General features: G+C 44.1%; 1 protein-coding gene across 1 annotated transcript in view; it reads right to left on the bottom strand.

The window, feature by feature from the left end:
• EFHC1 (EF-hand domain containing 1) overlaps nucleotides 1-22,808 on the bottom strand; it is a 206,612-nt gene that overhangs the window by 164,395 nt on the left and 19,409 nt on the right. The window contains exons 2-3 of the mRNA XM_069236146.1: nucleotides 11,467-11,688; nucleotides 1,439-1,726 (exon numbers count right to left, since the gene is read on the bottom strand). Of these exons, the coding sequence (XP_069092247.1) occupies nucleotides 1,439-1,726; nucleotides 11,467-11,688 (510 nt within the window). The remainder of the gene's footprint in view (nucleotides 1-1,438; nucleotides 1,727-11,466; nucleotides 11,689-22,808) is intronic.

Below are 22,808 nucleotides of genomic sequence, written 5' to 3'. Positions count from 1 at the left end.
TTACAGTTTGATAGGTCATACACCAAATGCATCCACCAAACCACTGGTGCAGCCAAGGCACTACCTGCATCACACTGGCTGGTGATGATACAACGGATTGTGTCCCTTGCTACTGCAGTGGAACGTTTGTCCCCTAAATAGCTCATGCCATTCACATATAGGAGGCTTAGGGGGAAATAAAGAGCATGACACCAGGTCCACCATGTCATGTTAGCATGGTAGAGCAGCCATCATGTGGAAGTACATTTTAAGGCCCTACATTAAACATGTCCAAGATGCAAAGGAGAATTTCTCTCAGCACACCAGGGACATTTCATTTTATTCCTTTTTGAGACTGCCATGGTTATTATGATGATCTCACATAAAAGTAATGCCAGGAGTCAGGGTACCGGGTGTCGGGTCCAGCATCATTTCTGTAAGCCTGCTTGTTAAGAAATGGGTGTTCCTCACGACAGGAGCAACTGATTTTGCCACAATGAAAAATACACTGGCAGAACGATGATGTGGGTGGATGGGCCTTTGACCTTTTTATGGTTTGTATACTATTGTACTATTTCTACCTCCTAAATCAAGCCCTGAGACTATATGCTGAGTTGTGCCTGCCACTGATGGTGCACCAGAGGAGCATACAAATGTCTTTAAAGCCTGTGCTGTCTTCGACTGGAAGTAGGAGAATGGAATTGCATCTGTTCCTGTGTCCTAATACTGAATCCTAGCAGCTTCCAGTGTTGAGGTCAACAACATTAAGAGGCATCTTGTAGTGGACTGGAATGTCTTGGATCCTCCATTTGTGATAATCCATACGTATTCTCAGCTCATGGTTCTTTATGGCCACGGGTGATAAGCCATAGGCACAACAAGACTCGTGGATGATGTCTGCTGCTTTGAAATCCTCTAGATGTCTCCAGGAACTCTTCACTGGATGTGGTGTCCTGGTTCAAGCAGATGTTATGGTCAACTCCTTGGCATCTCCTATATCCACTCACAGATCAAGATGAAATCAGCTTGATGGGGATTGGATCAGAGACACCTAAAATGTATGCAAATTCAGATTGTTCACATACATTACCTCTGTGTATTCCTAGGCACCTTCTTTTATGGTTGTGAAATGAAAAATATAAGGTATAATTTTAAATATATACATATATATGTGTATGTATATATATATATATATACATACATATGTATATATATATACATACAGATATACATACAGATATACATACATTTGTGCTTTTTTGACACTGACATATAATGCAATGGATCTCTTTTTTCCCAATTTTAGATGTAAAATTTTTTACAGTATGTTCATTTTTGTTAAACCTGATAGCTAATAATAAAAAAAAAATTAACACGCTTCTTCTAGTCGACAAAATATTAAGGAAAAAAACATAACATATTGATATGCATGCTGATTGTAAAACTGGAAGATTCCTACCTGTGTGAATCCATCGCAATTTACAATGTGAAAGGTCTTTCCATACATGGTAACGTTAATTCCAATATTAAGGTCTTTCCAGTGATAGTGGTCACCGCAGTCATTTTTGGGCTGCCTCTGACGCTTCATGAACTTTCCCTGAGGGATTCCCGAGTTAACGACAGTGGGCTCCATTATAGATATACTGTCATCTTCCAGGTAATAGTAAATTTCAACTGGACGGATCCTGTAACTTTCTTCTTGAGATAAGGTAACAACCTCCTGGAAGTAGGCATCAAATTTTAGGACCTGCAGAATCAGAACAAACAAGAGATAAAGGAACATTATTGTTTTCAGCTTAAAATCTTTGCCTCCCTTTTTAGTTGACTTTGACAGTGTTGTATCAGTTATCCTACATCTGGAGAAATGCAATTGTGACAAATTGCGAGCAGCTGGACTTTCAGAGCTTAGAATTAGCACCTCACATAAAGTAACACACTCCTTAGTTATCAGTGGGTGCCATGTTGTGCGTCTGCAGGTAGCCCAGAAGGTTCCAAGCATTTCCCACATGTTAAATGTGACAGTAGTTGATAACTCTGCTGGGCAGACTCTGTCAGAGCTTCTGTGGCAGTGTGTTGGTCATCAATGCTTGATATGTCATTGGTTAGTTCTGTGTATAGAGACATACATAAAAGGAGTCCAAGGAATTGTAACCCCCAGATGTCCACACACTCAAGTCAGGATCAAAAGAAGACAGAGGTAAGAACGGTTTTTTGTTATGTAACTTCACGGCAGAGCTCCCAGACTATTTTCCTCCCTTTAGGTCTCTTCTAATAACCAACTCCTAAGACGTGTGATTTAATATCAAGAATCACTTTTTCTGGAAGCTTGATTTCTTCCCCTGACTCCATCCCAATAATTCAGAAATGTTACAATATCTCATGTTATGTAGAACATGGACTAGGGAGAGGGGAGTCCATGACCAAGGTTGTGCTAGGAATCAATAGGGCATGTCTGAGTATGTACAGAAAATAATTAAAGGCATAAAGAGAGTGGCCATTGGTGTCTGGAATGTGGCTAAGAGAATGCAGTGCAAGGTTCTGGAGAGAGGTGATCAAGAGCATGATGCAGACTAGAGGGTATAGTTCAGTCATGGAGAATGATTTAGCATAGTGACTCTCATTAAACCTGCTAAAGTTCAGAGCATGGTTACACATTGCTGAGGATGTAAGTGAGATCATGCAGTGTGGCCTTTTCAGGATGTTCGTGGAATGGTACAAAACCGGTTGCAAGCTCAGAACTTATTTTCCTGTATTTTGATGCCAACTCCTAAGAAACATGCGTGAGGAGCCCATGATCAACCAGCAAGGAGATCTAAAGTCTCAGTTTGACACTGCCAAGTTTATTTTGGTTAATTAAAATCATTAAATTGCACATCACAAACAATAAGTTAAAAGCATACACGTTGATAAAAAACAGTAACCTCTTTCAGGGGAAAAGTATCACCCCATCTTCTCATTGTTTCCCATCTTATCTTACACTAGCTCTTCCTTAAAACCAGATATATGGTGCAGATGTGACAGTGTAAGATGTGCAAAAGGCAAGGGTACCATAAAAGAGACACAAAGAGAAGATGAACTTCTTCATGGACAACAGTATCACCCCGTGTTCTCACCTTCCCCATTGTTGCCCGTCGTCTTACACTGCCCCTTCCATAAATCAAATGCAAAGTGCAGGTGTGACAAAGTAAAATTTGGTAAAATACGCAAAAATGGGATAAAAACCTCAGGCTAAAAAAACATTTGCTCAAACCTCCCTCATAATACAACAGCTACAATTGGGCTTTTATCGAATAGTGACAAGTCTACTTGAGTGCAAAGTTCGCTATAAAGTCCAAGCGATGAAAATAGACAGCATCAGACCAAAACATGTTACCCCTAATGTCACCTCATGTTTCCTTTGTTCCCTATTGTTCTACATCATGTCCTAGAATGCCTCCACTATAATACCTGGTAAAAGTCCAGGAGGAGCTGTGCAAAGCCACTATAAGGTGCAACAATGCACTAAAGCACTGAACGGCATCAGACTGGACCTTTTACTCACATTTCTTGGCTTGCCTAAATACATGCACAGCATAAGATGTGTATATAAGCATGCATTTCGCATTGCAATGAATGAGCGATTAGCGTATTGACCTTTGTGCAAATTCCAGCTGAACAGTTACAGTGTCCAAGCATTGACATGCTGCAAATTCATCTACTGAATCCAATATGTAAATGGTAACAAGAAGCCATGCATACTATAGTAGGAATTGTTTGGCATTGCTGCAAAATATTTCAAAGATGGGATAATGTGCGTTAGATCTAAAGTGTAATGCTCTGCAAATTATTCATTGCCTGCACCCCCAAGAGTCATCAGACCTTCTATTATCTCTTGGGTTCGAACATTCTATAAACTGTAGGAGTCAGCAGAGGCAGTGGTAGTTGAATAGGAGTCTGAACCACGAATGCTGGAATCACACATGCCTAAACAACGCGGTCGGAACAACGACCGTGTTGTTACCACGAATGCCTTTATCACGAATGCCTTAACAATGATTTTTCGTTGTAAAGGCATTCCTGGTAAAGGCATGCGTGGAATGGCATGCGTGGTTCCAGCATGCGACTCCCCCACCCCTAAAACAATCATACCTCAACCCCCACCCCTAAAAACAATTCTACCACTACCCCGACCCCACCCCTAAAACTTAAACTACCCCGCCCCTAAAACTACTGCAACCCTCCATCCCCCTAAAAATAAAAATACCCCGACCCCCCACTAAAAATACCCCGACCCCCCCACCCTTGCCCCATAAACTACAGCGACCTCCCACCCCCCTAAAACCTAAACTACCCCGATCCCCCACCCCTAAAAACTAAAAATACCCCAACCCCCCACCCCTAAAACTACTGCAACCCCCCACCCCCTAAAACCTAAACTACCCGACCCCCCACCCCGCCCCTAAAAAACCCCCAACCCCTCACCCCGCCCCTAAAGCTACAGCGACCCCCCTAAAACCTAAACTACCCCGACCCCCCAACCCTGCCCCTAAAAACTAAAATTTCCCCGAACCCCCCACCCCGCCACTAAAACTTCAGCGACCCCCACTCCACACCTAAAACTACTGCAACCCCCCACCCCTCCTAAAACCTAAACTACCCCGACCCCACCCCTAAAAACAAAAAATACCCTGACCCACACCCCGAAAAATACCCCGACCACCCCCACCCCGCCCCTAAAACGGCCCCAGTCCCACTTACCTGATTGCGTCCTCCGACAAAGCCGACTCCCTTCTTCTGTGCCTTAACCACGCATGTGCGTTGTTCAGTACATGCGTGGTTAAGGCACAGAACAACAAAGTCGTGGTTAATGAAAGCGTTGTTCCGCTTTCGTTGTTCGCGACTTCGTTGTTCCGGAGTCATGGTTGGGGATGTTTCCCGTGGTAGTTATATACCATGGTATTATCAGGTCCGTTTTGAGTTCTATGGTTCTGGAGGTTTTTCAGTTTGATGTTGAGGTAGAACCCAGTCTAGAAATAACAGGTCCACAATTCCATCTATTGAAGTGAGGAGTCCATGTCTTCTAGGTCCCCAATCAATCACAACTCCTGAAAGCCTTCTAGATTTAACATATGAAGCTTTTATGAAATTTGGTACTCCCAGAGAGTGAACTTCAGAGTAGTAGCCCGGTTCTGTCATTGTACTGCCGCTTTTGAACACTGACTTCAGAGACCAAATGACTAATTAACTAATCACACCCTTAAACTCTGTCAGGTGCCTCAGACACCAATGAACAGAGCATTAAGGCCCGTTAATGTCACATTGAGACTTTGGGCCATCAATTCCTTGGTAACCATATGGATCCCATGTTCAATTTGGGAAGTGGGTGTTCGAGTGACATAATCTTTGGAAAGTTTTCAGATTCTCTGCCATCTTGGTTCAAATCCGTTGAACTCATTCTGGTCACACATGGTCACTGAGAAAACAGGTAGAAAGAGCTGACATATTACTGGAAAGTTTGTACACTGTAATCTACAGTCTGGCACATTTGTCCCGGTGCCTGGGACTGGGAGCCTTCAATCAGATCTCAAAGCATCACACCATGATTGTAAGAGCATGAAGCTTTTCTCAACAATATATGTTGTAGGATTCCAGTGTAAAGGAGTGACTAAATGATTTACTAAGTGGCTCCTCGAGTCTTTAGTCTTTTTTGGGTAATGATTCAGCTGTAGGAGCTAGAACCATCTGACTTTCTTTCGTGTACATTATTTTAAATGACCCGCTTTCTGATATGTAAGTAAAAGACCCATTATTTTCTAAAGCTATAGCTTTGTCTAGATATTGTATTGAGACTAATTACTCTTGCCATGCGGTGTTCGATTTCCAGTACCTCCAATCTCAACCTGGACTTGCCTAGACTACTCATTCTTGTGACAACAGAAGGGCCAAGTTATCAAACAGAGGAACTTGGTTACCTTGACTCAGACCCTGGGGCATCAGTGCATCAGTGGTAAAGACCCTGGGGCATCAGTGGTAAAGGAAAATAGCCACTGCTGAAACTGCTCAGTTACACCTGACTGACCCATGACCCAGAGAAAACCAGGGTCCAACAAGTTCAACTCCAACAAGGCCTCCTTTCATTTGAAGGAATATGTTCCCAAGATGCTCTTCGAAGTGAAGGATCTGGTCAACTAGACGCTTGATACTGAGAGACAAGGATCACATTCCTGTCATCATTCCCTCTATTATAAAATCACTAAAGGGGATCACTTATTCAAATAATTACTGGGGAACTCAACACTAAAACGGCAAACTAAACTTTGTATAACCATCAAATTACACTTTGCACATGAACTGTTTCTAGTATATAAACCACAAAAACCTTTACCTCATACATAAACATGCATCATTTATTAACACGTTCCCTAATATGGAGACGATCAATCACAAAAATACAAACCCTGCCTACAGTAAGTACAAATACAAAAAATTAAAACCATTTGCTTCCTCGCTACATGCATAATTTAGCATCAAAGTTGATACTCCTATAACTTACACACTGATGCTCAGTCATTGTGCAGTGAACAAACTGTTAAAAATGCTGATACATGTGTTGGTGGACTACAGACTGCAGAATTTACTAAACCCCACCTTCTTCAGGAAATAACATTGTAGTCACAGATACTGGTACCAATGCCACACGTCATCATGTATTCTAATGTCTGATGGAACTACTACTACTAGCAGGTAGTGCAAATTGACTCCTACCTTAAAATTTTACAGTCTTACAATTACCTACAATATTGGACTGTCCTGACTTCAGTGGGTATTTTTACTTGCAATGTTAGTAGGGGGCAGTTTATGAATTAGCACTTTTTTTTTTTTTTTTTAATCGGTTTCAAATTTGAGGAGTTTGCTTCTGGCATACTGTTAAGTAGGAGATAGCTGGTTCTTCCCATGCCCATTGGAAACTGTGCATATATGCTACCTACTGGGAACCGCTCAAGATGAAACTCTTTCTTTTCAATACCACAAGAGACTGTTATATGATCAACTGAAGTAGCAAATTGTTGTTCAGCATGATGTTGAGGTAGAAGTAGCCAATTCCTCCCAAGGCCTTTATAAATGGTGCAAATTCATTATCTGATGGGGACTACTGAAGATTGAAACCACGTTTTTATAACAATGAATGCCTTTTTCTGGCAGGCTCAGAAAAAGGAGAAACTGTGGTTCTCAACAAGGTGACTACGGTAGCCTGAGACCACAAGGGCTCTATAAACCTTTCATCTGGGGAAATCTATCCATGTACATAGTATTTGTTTCTGTAGAAAGGGAGCTGATCATTTAGATATTCAGTGCTGAGTTACCATGATCTAGTCCCTGTTTAACTCATTTTTGCAAACTCCACTTTAGAAGATCTCACAGATGCCTGAAAGATCTAGGAACCAAAGGTCATGTTCCAAGATTTGTAAAGTTCTACTCCTCATCCCAGAAGAGCTCATAACAGGGAGCCATCTTCATCCAGATGGCCTACTCAAAGGAAGTCTTATTCATCGACAAGTGCCTCCAGTAGTCTCTTGGTCATAGTACTGATCTGGTGAGTGGCATGTATGTGTAATCTAATGACATTAAAAAAAAAAAAAAAAATTATCTGTGCATTTTCAGAAGGAACTAACACTAATCAGTCTAACAACGCTCCAAAATAAAAAAAATGGCCTATGTGATGTTCCCTCAGCAATAGACAACAAACAATATCATGTGTGTCCTTGGTATATTGGGATTAATCAGAAATAGCTGGTGCATATAAAGGCTCAATGCAATATCAGCAGAGAGCTTTAGAATCCTAGGCTGCATACAGATCTACCAACACATAAAACTTAATAGGAGGCAACTTGCTTAGCATAGTCTGTTTTCTATTTGATCTAGAAATATTGCTGTATGAGGTACACACTTTCTCCTTAAATCTGTGTATACTTGTAGGTTTATTATTTGAGTACGCTGGGCCAACTCAGTCTTTTGTTTTTTTTCTGTTAATAAATCACGTCTTATTAAAATGGGTAATATTAACATATTTAAAATGCTACAAGGCAATTTATATAACAAATATCCAAGGAACGGTTAGGCTTATTCCTTCTCTTTTTACTGCATTAAATGGGTTTGCATTTCATTTTCGGATAGTCTGTAGCTTGTCCACTAAACCTTATGTCACCAACTGGCAGTGGTGGCTCCACATTTTGGACCAGGTTTAGTCAAAGCAATTCAGGACCAATATACTATTTTTTAAGACAGATGAAAGCCACTGAAGCAAACTGAAGGTTGTCACTGTGGAATCTGTATGCAAATTGTTTGTCTACATTGGCGAGTTTTGGTACACGTTTGGGAAGTACAGTATCATAAGATTTCTAGTCTTTCCTGTTCTCGTTCGACTCATTACTTTGCCCTGTCTTGCTTAACTACTACACGATCTATAGATAATGCACAACTTGTACAATGCACTTAGCCTGGTTCATGTAATTGGAAGAAGGTCCATAGCATGGTTCCTTACAGTCCCCTGTACCGATGTGGTAGATCAAAGGTGATGCAATTGATGCAAACAGAAACAGAATGCTTGAGTGCTGGTAATGGCAATGTGCAATGCCCCATGTGTGGCTCTGTCCAGAAGAAACTTTCAACCAAGGACTCCAACCTCACTCTGGATGCGCGAGGCCTGACCCCTGTGCATCCGACGCCCACGGCCCGTGTCTAGGTGGTCCACCCAGCAAGAAAGGGTCCCCAGGCGATTGGGAACAAGAGGCCACCCTGTGTTGACCCCTCCAGACCCCCACAACGACGCCTGCAGAGGGAATCCCGAGGACCCCCTGACCGCAACTGCCTGGGACGAAGATATCCGACGCCCGGAGAAGCACTGCACCTGCAGCCCCCAGACTCGAGAGAAACTGAGAACCGGTGCAGCAACAACCAGCAGGCTGCCCTCTCCTTATCCAGTCGGTGGTTTTCCCGAGGAGCCCCCCTGTGCCCTTCCTGCAGCACCTAAGTGACCCCCGGGTCCCCTCATAGAGTTTCATTCGAAACCCGACGCCCTGTTTGCACCCGGCCACCCTTGTGCTGCTGAGGGTGTGGGATTGGTGCCTCCTTGGGGCACCTCCAGTGCTCCTCTAAACCCCTCTGGTCTGCCCTCTGATAACGCGGGTACTTACCTGCAAGCAGACCGGAACCGGAGTACCCCTGTCTCCATAGGCGCCCACGTTATTTTGGCTCCTGTTTGACCTCTGCACCTAACTGGCCCCGTGTTGCTGGTGCGGGTGCTTGGGGTTAGCTTGAACCCCCAACGGTGGGCTATCTATGCCCCGGAGACCAAGACTGTAAGTTTGTTACTTACCTCAGAAACTGTACTCCCCCAGGAACTGTTGAAAATTGCACTGTCTACTTTTAAAATAGCTTTTTGCCATTTTAAAGAAAACTGTATGTACTGACGATTTGATTAAAAGTCCTACATATACCTATGCAAAGTACCTTTCAATCTATGTACATACCTGCAAACGGAATCTTGTGGTTCTAGAAAAAAATTGACAAAACATATTTTTCTACATCAAATCCTACTGGTCTGGAGTTAAGTCATTGAGTGTGTTTTTCTTCTATTGCTTGTGTGTGTACAACAAATGCTTAACACTACCCTAGGCTGATAAGCCTAACTGCTCGACCACACTACCACAAATAGAGCATTAGTATTATCTGTAATTTCCTCTGTCAAGCCTCTGGGGAACCCCTGGACTCTGTACAAACTATGGGGGTCATTCTGACCCCGGCGGGCGGTGGTTGCCACCCGCCTGGAGGGAAGTGCCATTTGGCCGCCCCGCGGTCAAGAGACCGCTGGGGCCATTCCAACTTTCATGCTGGGCCGGCGGGCGCTACCTAAGGTAGCGCCCGCCGGCCCAGCGGGAAAGGGGCCTGCAACACAGAAGCCGGCTCCGAATGGAGCCGGCGGTGTTGCAGGTGTGCGACGGGTGCAGTTGCACCCGTTGCGCTTTTCACTGTCTGCTAGGCAGACAGTGAAAAGCATGCTGGGGCCCTGTTAGGGGGCCCCTGCACTGCCCATGCCATTGGCATGGGCAGTGCAGGGGCCCCAGGACACCCGTTCCCGCCATCCTGTTCCTGGCGGTAAAAACCACCAGAAACAGGATGGCGGTAAGGGGGTCAGAATCCCCACGGATTCGCCCAGCCGGGGGAAATCCGGCGGGAAACCACCGGACCCGGTTTTCTGACCGCGGCTTTACCGCCACTGTCAGAATGGGCAAGGAAGCACCGCCAGCCTGTTTGCGGTGCTTCCGTCACCTGCGGCCCTGGCGGTCTATGACCGTCAGGGTCGGAATGAGGGCCTATATCTCATTTTGATATAGTATAAACAGAGCCAGCTTCCTACACTTGCTGACTGCAGAGTTCCAGGATTTTGTAAGGTGAACTGCCTGACCTGCTGGAGAAAGAGTGTGAAATGACAGGATTGTTGTCAGGTTTTTCCTAACAGACAACATTTAAATAATTAAGTCAACCGTACAAACATTTCAAAATATTTTTCAGTAGTTGTGAAAGCCCATTGTTTGTACTTCTGTGTGATGAAAAAAAAAATGTAACAGGGTAAAAACAAATCAGAACACTTTACTTAGTAATGTGCAAAGAATAAATATATTTTCTGAAACCCAATTTTAACAGATTGTTAATACTTTATATACTTTTATCAGTCAAGCTTCAAATTAGTGGGAAGATTTTTGGACATTTCTTGGAAATTTGCTGTCTGTAAATGACAGTGTGGGACCACGGCATGCTTCAGTCAAGCTTCAAATTAGTGGGAAGAGTTTTGGACATTTCTTGGAAATTTGCTGTCTGTAAATGACAGTGTGGGACCACATCATGCTTTAGTAATATATTTATTAAAAGTGAGTTTTTAAATATAAACTGAGAATCACTCCTGCCTTGATAGCAATGCTAATAGTAAACTAAGAGGTAAGTCATCGATCATGTGTCCCCTATATGTGGGCTGGATTATTTTTATACATGGAGCAAACGTTTAGTCTATTTAATCAAACAAAAGAGGTTTTTTGTACAGCAGAAATGCTGAGCTCACATATCTGAAGGTGCGGTGCACTCAGATGTGAGAATGAAGAAAAAGGTGACTCTATAAACTAAAATGTTCGCATAGGATCACACAATTTGAGACCCGTTTAAGTGTCAAGTACATTACAGATATGGCTGAGTAGATTATTCAAGTTACTCGACCTGCAGGTCTAGTAACATTTTTATGATTTTTCGCCACCTGGCAAAAGACAACTTATTAAATACTCTCCATCCTCTCTCTGTTTCAACCATACCAAAAGAGCTCAATGTCCACACCTTGACAGAGGAAACCAAACAGAGAGCAATCAGAAATGTACATACTTTAAATATATTGCAAGATTTCAACTATAGCCAGACTGACTGCCATTAATACAATATTTCACATAATGTAAGTTTCTTTACCTTTTTGTCGAATGCCACATGGGCTGGAATAAAATCTGACGGCGGGGCTGGTTTGGCTTGGCCATATGTCAGTGTAGGCCTCTTGTTAGCTAGCTCATCCAGTTCAGCCTGAGAAAGCTGGTTAGCATTGATTGGATCACGCCCAATTCCAACTGTTGGAAGTAGTGAGCGTGAAAAGCCATTTCGGTATTCCAGGGTCTGGGAACGATGATAGGCAGTTTTCTAGGGAGATAAGATATTTTAACACAGAATTCAGCTTAACGTACATTCCTTTAATATGTAAATGTATAGAACTGCAATTCTTGGATTGAATATAATGAAAAATGCACTGTGCTTCAAAATGAAAATGGTACCTACCTGTGATGACAGTTTTCCAGAGAGTAGATGCCTATGGTATCCCACTCTCTCGTCACGCCCCAAAATTTGCAAAAAAAATCTTTTTTTTTTTACCTATTTAGGATAGTCCATTGCGTTAAGTCTCTGGTGAAGTCAAAGGTCACTGTAAGTCACAGCTTAAAATCGTGAGTCTTGCCTCTAGTTTTAGAAGCTATGATAGGTCATCTATTGGTTACTAAATTCAGAGATTACTTGAATAGCTATTCCAATAGAATATTTCTGTATGATATCAAATGAACTTGACACAATTGCTAAAAAAGAAGATGTCCTGATCTTTTCTGTGAGATTCGAGAAAAAAAAATTCCATCCTTGGGCTGAACAGAATGTTGACCTAAAAATATTGAAGCGTGATAAACTGGTTAGTTTACACATACAGGTGTGAAACACCTGGTTTATGAAAAATGAAGCATCAGAGGCTAAAAAGTAGGAGGTCACAGTCTACCAGAGACAATGGCACATCATTAGGAAAAATCTTTCTCTATCTAAGTAATATTTCAATTAAAAACCACTGTGATTAGGCAGGTTCTGACTGAATTGCTGGAAGGATCCACAAACAGGAAAGCGCAGAGTGTCGCCTTCATCTACCTGCTATGAGTCTACATCCTCATTTCTTTCCTGCAACTCTCAAGAGTATGACACTGTAATGGAGGATGGGGAGCAGACTCCAAACCAGGTACAAATATCTTAATATAAGGAAGACTTTTTTTAGTTTCTCTGAGAGAGTCTGGATCTTCATCTGTATAGTCAATGATATTTAATAGACTGTTGCCTGTTACACTAGTGTGACCAATGATTGACCTCCAGCCATCCCTTGCATCTGGTGGCAAGGAACCTAAGTTTCAATGAGTGGAATGATTTGAAAAAGACTGTTTTTCCCCACATACACAGCCAGACTCTATTCAATGAAAGGCAGTAAAACTGAATTATCACAGTCTTGTACAATGGTCTTCCTTCTTTCCAGTCTGCTAGGTCAGACTACTATACCACCAGAAGAATGCCCTCTGGCAGAGCCATACGACTGTAAAGTGGATACTGGAATCACCATCCTTACCTTATGGGTAGGGGCATTTGTTGCATGTTTAGTTTAGTTTAGTTTATGGAATTTATAAAGCGCATGGCTACCCGGAGGCCTCCCAGCGCTGAAGGAGAATCATTAGGCAAAGGAACAGGCCTATACGCGGAACAAGAAAGTTTTCAGTTTCCTATGAAAGGAAAGTTCGGACATGTCATGGCGAAGCTTTAGGGGGAGTTCCAGATCTTGGCTGTTCTACAGGCGAAGGATCTGCCCCCCCATCTGGGTATCTTGGCACAAAAAGAGTTGATTAGAAAAGCCTAAGAGAATCGGAGTGTTCACCGAGGGGTATAGGGAATAATCATTTGTCTAAGAAAGACTGGACCCTTATTTCGAAGGGCTCGGTGGACATAACACATGGCTTTAAAGATAATGCGTTGTTCAACAGGGAGCCAGTGGAGAGAGGCCAAGGCTGGGACGGCAGACGAATGTCTGGGGGTGTCTGTAAGTAGGAAAGCCGCAGCATTCTGCACTACTTGTAGTCTCTTTAAGACATACGAGGGGGAGCGCAGAAACAACACGTTCCCATAGTCAAGGCGTGATAATATCAGAGCCTGAGTAAGGAGTCTTTTGGCTGAAAATGGAAGAAGCTTAAAGATTTTCCTGAGAGTTCTTAGAAAACTAAAGCAGGTAGCAGCCAATTTCTTGGAATGGCATTCCATTGTAAGGTGAGGGTCTAACCAGAAGCCCAGGCTCTTTATGATTTATTTTGGCGTAGGAAGTTCCTTAAACCAGTCCGCAACTGGAGAAGGAGACTTGAGTGAAGAAAAGATTCCAACCATCATAACTTCTGTTTTTCCGTCATTGAGGTTGAGTTTGCTATCTGCCATCCATCTAGCAATATCTGAAAGACAGGAGAATAAATTGGCCTGTTCTCGGCTATTCTTAGCAGAGAAGGAAAAGACCAGTTGAGTATCATCTGCATATGATACTAAGGATAGTCCATAGGGTTCAATAATTCTTGCCAGGGGAGACATGTAGATGTTAAAAAGAGTAAGGCTCAAAGAAGAGCCCTGTGGTACCCCACAACTAAGGGGCAAAGAGTTAGAGAAAAAGGATCGGTCTAGGACTTGAAAAGTCCTGTCCTTCAGAAAGGCAGGGAGACACTCAAATGAAGTTCCTAGAAAGCCCATCTGAGAGATTCTATGAAGAAGTATATTATGATCCACAGTATCAAATGCGGCACTTAGATCCAAACAAATAATTGCTGCATAGCCGCCTGAATCCAGGCGTCGACGAGTATTTTCCGTGACAGCCAAAAGGCCGGATTCCATGCTATGTAAAGGTCTGAAGCCCATCTGAGTATGATGTAAAAGATTGTGGTCCTCAAGAAATCCTGAGACTTGTTTATTAACATGTTTTTCAATCATTTTGAATTCTATTGGAAGGAGAGCAATTGTTCTATAATTGCTCAATACCCTAGGATCAAGCCTAGGCTTTTTTAGTAGAGGTTTAATAACAGCATGTTTCCAATTTTGAGGAAGCTGAACAGAAATAAGAGAGTTATTGAGAATCTTGGTTAGGACAGGCACTGTGACGTCCGAGCCTAAGACTAATATAGACGGTGGGGCTGGATCAAGAGGGGAGCCTGATTTTATGGTGCCTAGGAGATTGACTACTAGGTCCTCCGTCAGGGGCTGAAAGACTGAAAAGGTGACTCTCAGAGGGTCTTGAAGTGTTGTTTTAGCTTCTTGGGAAAGATTGTGGGAGAAGGTTCGTTGAATATCGAGAATTTTCTCTTGAAAAAACCTGCCTAATTATTACTGTGCTCCAGAGAAGCTTGAATAGGAATGCAAGGAGAAGGGTCTTGGGTTAATTCTTTGAAAATTGTAAAAATTTATTTGGGAGAATTAGAAGATTGTTCTATTCTAGAGGCGTAGAACGTTCCTTGTGAGGCTTTTATTTCCACGTGGTAGGATCTAATTGCTATCCTGTATTCATGTTTGGAATCGTCGTCACAGGTTTTCCTCCATTTCCTTTCTAGCTGTTTACATTCCTTTTTTAACTGCCGTACCTTAGGAGAAAACCAGGAGGGCTTCTTGGTACGAACAATGCTATGGACAGTCTTGGCCGGAAGTATGATATCAAGGGAATTAGAGATCCATTTATTGAAAATGTCTACTGTCCAAGACTCATTGGTGGAAAAGGATGGACAATAGGATTCTAGTATCTGTCCAGTCTTTATGACTTAACTTGGACCAAGAATGCCGAGTTGTAGTATTAGATAAGGGCTGTATAGGCGCAAGAATAGGGGGAAGTGACAGCGAAATTAAAAAATGATCAGTCCATACCAGGGAAAGCATGGACAGGGCTAATAAATTTAACATATTACTAAACACCAAATCAATGGTGTGTCCTTTAATATGCGGGGGCCGAGAATCAGCTGTGGCAGATCTAAGGCTGCTAAGTCCATAAGCAGAGTTTTTGCCAAATTATTGTCTTCATCATCTACATGGATATTAAAGTCACCCAGAATGGTGAAGTTAGAGTTCCTGCAGGCAAAATCTGCTATTATTTCTGGTAGAGCCAGAAGGAATTTCCTCTCAGGACCAGGGGGACGATAAATCAATATTCCGGATAAGGTAAAAGTAGCATTAATTGCTAAAGAGAAAAATAGACTTTCACAGTCTGGAATAGAAAGATTTTAGGTAATACAATTAATAGAATTTTTATAAATAATTGCTATTCCTCCTCCCTTGCAGTGAGGCCTGTCTAGTCGATGTATAAGATAGTCCTGAGGGAGGGCCAGGTTTATATCGGAAAAAGAGTCCTCAGATAGCCAGGTTTCTGTTAAAAATAAAGCTTCAGGGGCAAGGTCAGCATGTGCATTACAACCTCAGGTACATATCGCTGAAAGCTCTCCACAGAACATGAAGAATAAAAGATTGGGTAGAATTCGTGCCTATGACGGAAATTCAGTCTCACTTCCTCTCAGAAGTAGCCTATGACAGTATAAGATTGTTGTCCTCACTGCAGTCTCTTCAGTGATAGAAATGAAGGCCAGGGACTGGAAGGTGGAGAGTGTCTTGAAGGCAAATATAATCATGGTATGCAGTATGAAGCTCTTAAAAGTGTCCCTATGTTAGGATGTATTCAGCCTTACATTTCGTAAAGAAACACTCCCTTTAAGTCTTTTCAGCTGGTTTGGAAATACTCTGGGTCTGATCTCTAGATAAGGGAAATCATTTGCAGAGACTACAAAAATCAGAAGGTCAGGATTTATCTCAACTCCTTAGCTTATAGCAGGAGGCTATTCTTCAGGAGAGCATCAGGGTCATTACCCCACTTCATCAGCGGGAGGAGGAGCAGCCGCTGTACCGCGTCTACCTGTGCTGGATTGAAAAGGTCCTCTGCATTGTGATGCATCCCTTAAGCCCCTGCTGTGAGTGACTCAGCTGCAGCAATATCTGGATCCTTGGTACAGATTTTTTTGTTATGGGCACAAAGGGATCATGCCTGTGGCAGTGACTCAGACCTGTCTAATGAATCTCAGTCTTGTTAAGACTGGAAGCATTACCCTAGTCAACGTATAGGACTACTACTCTTATCAGGAGTTAAGTAGCACGAGTTCAATGGTCGGAGCATACCGTTTTTTAAATAAGTGATCAGCAAAGGGAATAGGGCTTTTTACCTGTGTCACTGGAGTGAGGCCTGCAGGCACACTTATGTAAAGGTCTGCTGCTATGTACCTAACTCACCCTTGGCCTACCTTATGTTAGTATGTAGCGCTGTGCAGCATGTGTGTGTGCTGTAATGTATGTGTTCCTGTATCTGGTACAGTACATTGAGGGATGTGGGTTCCATATTGGAAGCCCAGGGCCTTGTAAAAGCATGTGAAGGTTTATAAGCCATCCCAGACAGATGTGTGTATTGCATGCATTCCTGGGAACAGGGTGGGACACACTCTGGAGGAAGCGAAAGCCAGGCTCTTTTGTGCAATTCAAAAAGGTTCCTTAATTTTGAAAATGTCACTGGTCAGTTGTGCGTGGGCACATCTCAGGAAGCTGATGGGGCGGATAAGGGATCATAAAGAACAGGGCTGAGGGCTTTTGTAACCTTTTGATAGGCATGTATCAGTCAGGTTGACATCCAGGTCATGCTCTTGTGTTGTGGGGCTATCAAGAGTGGGCACTTCCAAGTGGGCAACCCCCTAAACACAATCCTTAAAGACTAAGGGCTTGATTTAGAACTCGGTGGATGGATTACTCCATCAGAACGGTGACTGATTTCCTGTCCGCCGAAATCTAAATCTCATTGGACATGATGGAATTTAGATTTTGGCAGATGGGATATTCATCACTATTGTGACGGAGTAACCCATCCACGGAGTTCTAAATCAGGCCCTGTAGGAGGCTGGACTGGCTTGTAGTGAGTACCAAGGGGTACTTGCACCTTGCACCAGGCCCAGTTATCCCTTATTAGTGTATAGGGTGTCTAGCAGCTTAGGCTGATAGATAATGGTAGCTTAGCAGAGCAGCTTAGGCTGAACTAGGAGACGTGTGAAGCTACTACAGTACCACTTAGTGTCATATGCACAATATCATAAGAAAACACAATACACAGTTATACTAAAAATAAAGGTACTTTATTTTTATGACAATATGCCAAAGTATCTTAGAGTGTACCCTCAGTGAGAGGATAGGAAATATACACAAGATATATATACACAATAGCAAAAATATGCAGTATAGTCTTAGAAAACAGTGCAAACAATGTATAGTTACAATAGGATGCAATGGGGAAACATAGGGATAGGGGCAACACAAACCATATACTCCAAAAGTGGAATGCGAACCACGAATGGACCCCAAACCTATGTGACCTTGTAGAGGGTCGCTGGGACTATTAGAAAATAGTGAGAGTTAGAAAAATAACCCTCCCCAAGACCCTGAAAAGTGAGTGCAAAGTGCACTAAAGTTCCCCTAAGGACAAAATAGTCGTGTTAGAGGAATAATGCAGGAAAGACACAAACCAGCAATGCAACAACTGTGGATTTCCAATCTAGGGTACCTGTGGAACAAGGGGACCAAGTCCAAAAGTCACAAGCAAGTCGGAGATGGGCAGATGCCCAGGAAATGCCAGCTGCGGGTGCAAAGAAGCTTCTACTGGACAGAAGAAGCTGAGGTTTCTGCAGGAACGAAAAGGGCTAGAGACTTCCCCTTTGGTGGACGGATCCCTCTCGCCGTGGAGAGTCGTGCAGAAGTGTTTTCCCGCCGAAAGAACGCCAACAAGCCTTGCTAGTCGCAAATCGTGCGTTTGGCGTTTTTGGACGCTGCCGGGGCCCAGGAGGGACCAGGAGGTCGCAAATTGGACCTGAAGAGAGAGGGGACGTCGAGCAAGACAAAGAGCCCTCACTGAAGCAGGTAGCACCCGGAGAAGTGCCAGAAACAGGCACTACGAGGATGCGTGAAACGGTGCTCGCCGAAGTTGCACAAAGGAGTCCCACGTCGCCGGAGACCAACTTAGAAAGTCGTGCAATGCAGGTTAGAGTGCCGTGGACCCAGGCTTGGCTGTGCACAAAGGATTTCCGCCGGAAGTGCACAGGGGCCGGAGTAGCTGCAAAGTCGCGGTTCCCAGCAATGCAGCCCAGCGAGGTGAGGCAAGGACTTACCTCCACCAAACTTGGGCTGAAGAGTCACTGGACTGTGGGGGTCACTTGGACAGAGTCGCTGGATTCGAGGGACCTCGCTCGTCGTGCTGAGAGGAGACCCAAGGGACCGGTAATGCAGCTTTTTGGTGCCTGCGGTTGCAGGGGGAAGATTCCGTCGACCCACGGGAGATTTCTTCGGAGCTTCTGGTGCAGAGAGGAGGCAGGCTACCCCAACAGCATGCACAAGCAGGAAAACAGTCGAGAAGGCGGCAGGATCAGCGTTACAGAGTTGCAGTAGTCGTCTTTGCTACTATGTTGCAGGTTTGCAGGCTTCCAGCGCGGTCAGCAGTCGATTCCTTATCAGAAGGTGAAGAGAGAGATGCAGAGGAACTCGGCTGAGCTCATGCATTCGTTATCTAAAGTTTCCCCAGAGACAGAGACCCTAAATAGACAGAAAAGAGGGTTTGGCTACCTAGGAGAGAGGATAGGCTACTAACACCTGAAAGAGCCTATCAGCAGGAGTCTCTGACGTCACCTGGTGGCACTGGCCACTCAGAGCAGTCCAGTGTGCCAGCAGCACCTCTGTTTCCAAGATGGCAGAGGTCTGGAGCACACTGGAGGAGCTCTGGACACCTCCCAGGGGAGGTGCAGGTCAGGGGAGTGGTCACTCCCCTTTCCTTTGTCCAGTTTCGCGCCAGAGCAGGGGCTAAGGGGTCCCTGAACCGGTGTAGACTGGCTTATGCAGAATTGGGCACATCTGTGCCCAAGAAAGCATTTCCAGAGGCTGGGGGAGGCTACTCCTCCCCTGCCTTCACACCATTTTCCAAAGGGAGAGGGTGTCACACCCTCTCTCAGAGGAAGTTCTTTGTTCTGCCATCCTGGGCCAGGCCTGGCTGGACCCCAGGAGGGCAGCTGCCTGTCTGAGGGGTTGGCAGCAGCAGCAGCTGCAGTGAAACCCCAGGAAGGGCAGTTTGGCAGTACCAGGGTCTGTGCTACAGACCACTGGGATCATGGGATTGTGCCAACTATGCCAGGGTGGTATAGAGGGGGCAATTCCATGATCATAGACATGTTACATGGCCATATTCGGAGTTACCATGGTGAAGCTACATATAGGTAGTGACCTATATGTAGTGTACGCGTGTAATGGTGTCCCCGCACTCACAAAGTTCAGGGAATTGGCTCTGAACAATGTGGGGGCACCTTGGCTAGTGCCAGGGTGCCCTCACACTAAGTAACTTTGCACCTAACCTTTACCAGGTAAAGGTTAGACATATAGGTGACTTATAAGTTACTTAAGTGCAGTGTAAAATGGCTGTGAAATAACGTGGACGTTATTTCACTCAGGCTGCAGTGGCAGGCCTGTGTAAGAATTGTCAGAGCTCCCTATGGGTGGCAAAAGAAATGCTGCAGCCCATAGGGATCTCCTGGAACCCCAATACCCTGGGTACCTCAGTACCATATACTAGGGAATTATAAGGGTGTTCCAGTAAGCCAATGTAAATTGGTAAAATTGGTCACTAGCCTGTTAGTGACAATTTGAAAGTAATGAGAGAGCATAACCACTGAGGTTCTGGTTAGCAGAGCCTCAGTGAGACAGTTAGGCACCACACAGGGAACATATACATGCACACCTATGAGCACTGGGGCCCTGTGTGACAGGGTCCCAGTGACACATACATATAGGCCACAAACCTATGAGCACTGGGGTCCTGACGAGCAGGATCCCAGTGACACATAACAAACATACTGAAAACATAGTGTTTTCATTATGAGCACTGAGGCCTGGCTATCAGGATCCCAGTGAGACAGTGAAAACAGTGACAAACACCCTGACATACACTCACAAACAGGCCAAAAGTGGGGGTAACAAGGCTAGAAAGAGGCTACCTTCTCACACAACCCCCCCCCCAAACGAAGGACAATAAGGCTAACCTTGGCCAGTTGAGACTTTATTGTCTAAGTGGTGATAAGTAGAGAGTAGCTCTGCAATAGACTGGTTACTCCCTTTATCATCCACTATATGGTTACTTCCCTGTGGGGATGTAAACCACCCTGTTTGAAGTTTTTTAGCTAAGCAACAATGTGAAGATGTATTTTCAGAGTTTCTATCAGTAAGTTTTAGTTTAGAGCAGTGGGAATTGTCCACTGAACCTATTTGTAGTGATGGAAATGCCAGACAGGGATGCTGTCTCAGAAAAGCCATAGCTGGGCAAAAACTTTGTCCATATGGCTGGAAGAGAGAACAGGGATGCTGTTTCTCTTGGGTTGGAGCAGGGCAGGGATGCTGTCCTATCAGCTCCACACTAGGGCAGGGATGCTGTCCTAAGTGTTGTGAGGCAGTGCAGAGTTTCTGCACTAAAGTTTCTCTGGGAGGGTTGGAGGGATGCTCCATGTTAACTAAAATGGTGCTCTTTTTCTCACCAATGTTAGTTATCCCACAGAGAGGTACTTCCACCTCAGGGAGTACAGTTTTGCCAACTGATGATTCCCTTGGAACAGGTGCCACCCCAGGAGAGGTTTCTCCCACCACAGGAATGGTATCCTGAATGGTAGGGTGGTTAGGGGATACTGTGATACCCTTTTTACCTGTTGATGGAGAGGGTTCCTGAGTTTTCAGGCCTTCTCTCCTTTGCTTTTTCATTTCAGTAGAAATGAGAGGGAACAATTCCTCAGGGATGCCCAGCATGGCTGCATGGGCATAAAACTCTACATCAGCCCAACCTGAGGCCTCTAGGTCATTACCTAAGAGACAGTCTACAGGTAAGCTAGGTGATACCACCACCTGCTTAGGGCCAGTAACTCCACCCCAACTAAACTGAATTATAGCTAAGGGAAGAAACTTAGTGGAGTTATGGACATCAATAATCTTATACTGTTGTCCAATGATGTGTTGATCAGGGTGCACTAAGTTTTCAGTCACCAAAGTGAAACTGGCACCTGTGTCCCTGTAGGCCAAGGCCTCAACACCATTTATTGAAACTGTCTGCCTGTACTTATCCATTGTAAGGGGACAAGCAGCCAGTGTGGCAAGGCCAATGCCACTAGGTGTGACAGAAACTGTCTTGGGAGTGACTACCCCAGTTTCTACTATGGACCCAAAAGTGAACCCAACTACACCCTTATCTTGACTGTTGCCAGCAGTCCCACCACTAGTACCACTACTGCTAGGGGCACTAGAGCTTGATGTATTAGTGGTGGTAGGCTCAGGGGGTTTACCTGGACAGGACTTATCCCCTGGCCTATGGCCTCTATTTGTACACACAAAGCACCAAGGCTTTTTAATGTGTGCAGGTTGGGAAGAAGAGGAAGAATTTGTTTTATCCCCACCCTCTGAAGAGTGTTTAAGATTTGAAGTGGGATCTTTGGTTTTACCCTTATCCCCATGCTTATCTTGAGATTTTTCACCATCTTTCTTCTTATTGCCATCTTTGTCACCCCCTGTATGAACTTTTCTGTTCACCCTTGTTCTGACCCATTTGTCTGCCTTCTTTCCCAATTCTTGGGGAGAGGTCAGATCAGAGTCTACCAGGTACTGGTGCAACAAATCAGACACACAATTATTAATTATATGCTCTCTCAGGATTGTGTTATACAGGCTTTCATAATCAGTAACTTTACTGCCATGTAACCACCCCTCCAAGGCCTTCACTGAATGGTCAATGAAATCAACCCAGTCTTGTGAAGACTCCTTTTTGGTCTCTCTGAACTTTATCCTGTACTGTTCAGTGGTTAAGCCATAACCATCCAGGAGTGCATTCTTAAGAACTGTAAAATTATTGGCATCATTTTCTTTCACAGTAAGGAGCCTATCCCTACCTTTTCCACTAAATGATAGCCATAGGATAGCAGCCCACTGCCTTTGAGGGATATCCTGTACAACACAGGCCCTCTCAAGTGCAGCAAACCACTTGTTAATGTCATCCCCCTCCTTATAAGGGGGAACTATCTTGTGCAGATTCTTGGAATCATGCTCTTTTGCAGGATGACTATGGGGAATACTGCTGCTGCCACCATGGGTATCTAAACCCAACTTCTGTCTTTCCTTCTCTAATTCAAAAGACTGTCTATCCAAATCCAGCTGTTGCTTTTTAAGCTTCAGTCTGGTTTGTTCCACCCTCAACTTATTGAGTTCCCTCTCTAACATTCTGTCATCAGGGTTGGTGGGAGGGACATTTCTAGAAACAGAGCTATGATGGGAATGAACAGAAGGAGACCTGTCCCTTACAGAAGGCACCCTAACAGCTTGGTTTACAGAAACATTACTACCAGTATGGTGAGAAT

This window comes from Pleurodeles waltl, chromosome 5 (genome assembly GCF_031143425.1).
Source record: "Pleurodeles waltl isolate 20211129_DDA chromosome 5, aPleWal1.hap1.20221129, whole genome shotgun sequence".
NCBI classification, from domain to species: Eukaryota; Metazoa; Chordata; class Amphibia; order Caudata; family Salamandridae; genus Pleurodeles; species Pleurodeles waltl.
The sequence above is the reverse complement of the archived record's forward strand: the minus strand, read 5'-3'. Positions and strand labels throughout refer to the sequence as shown.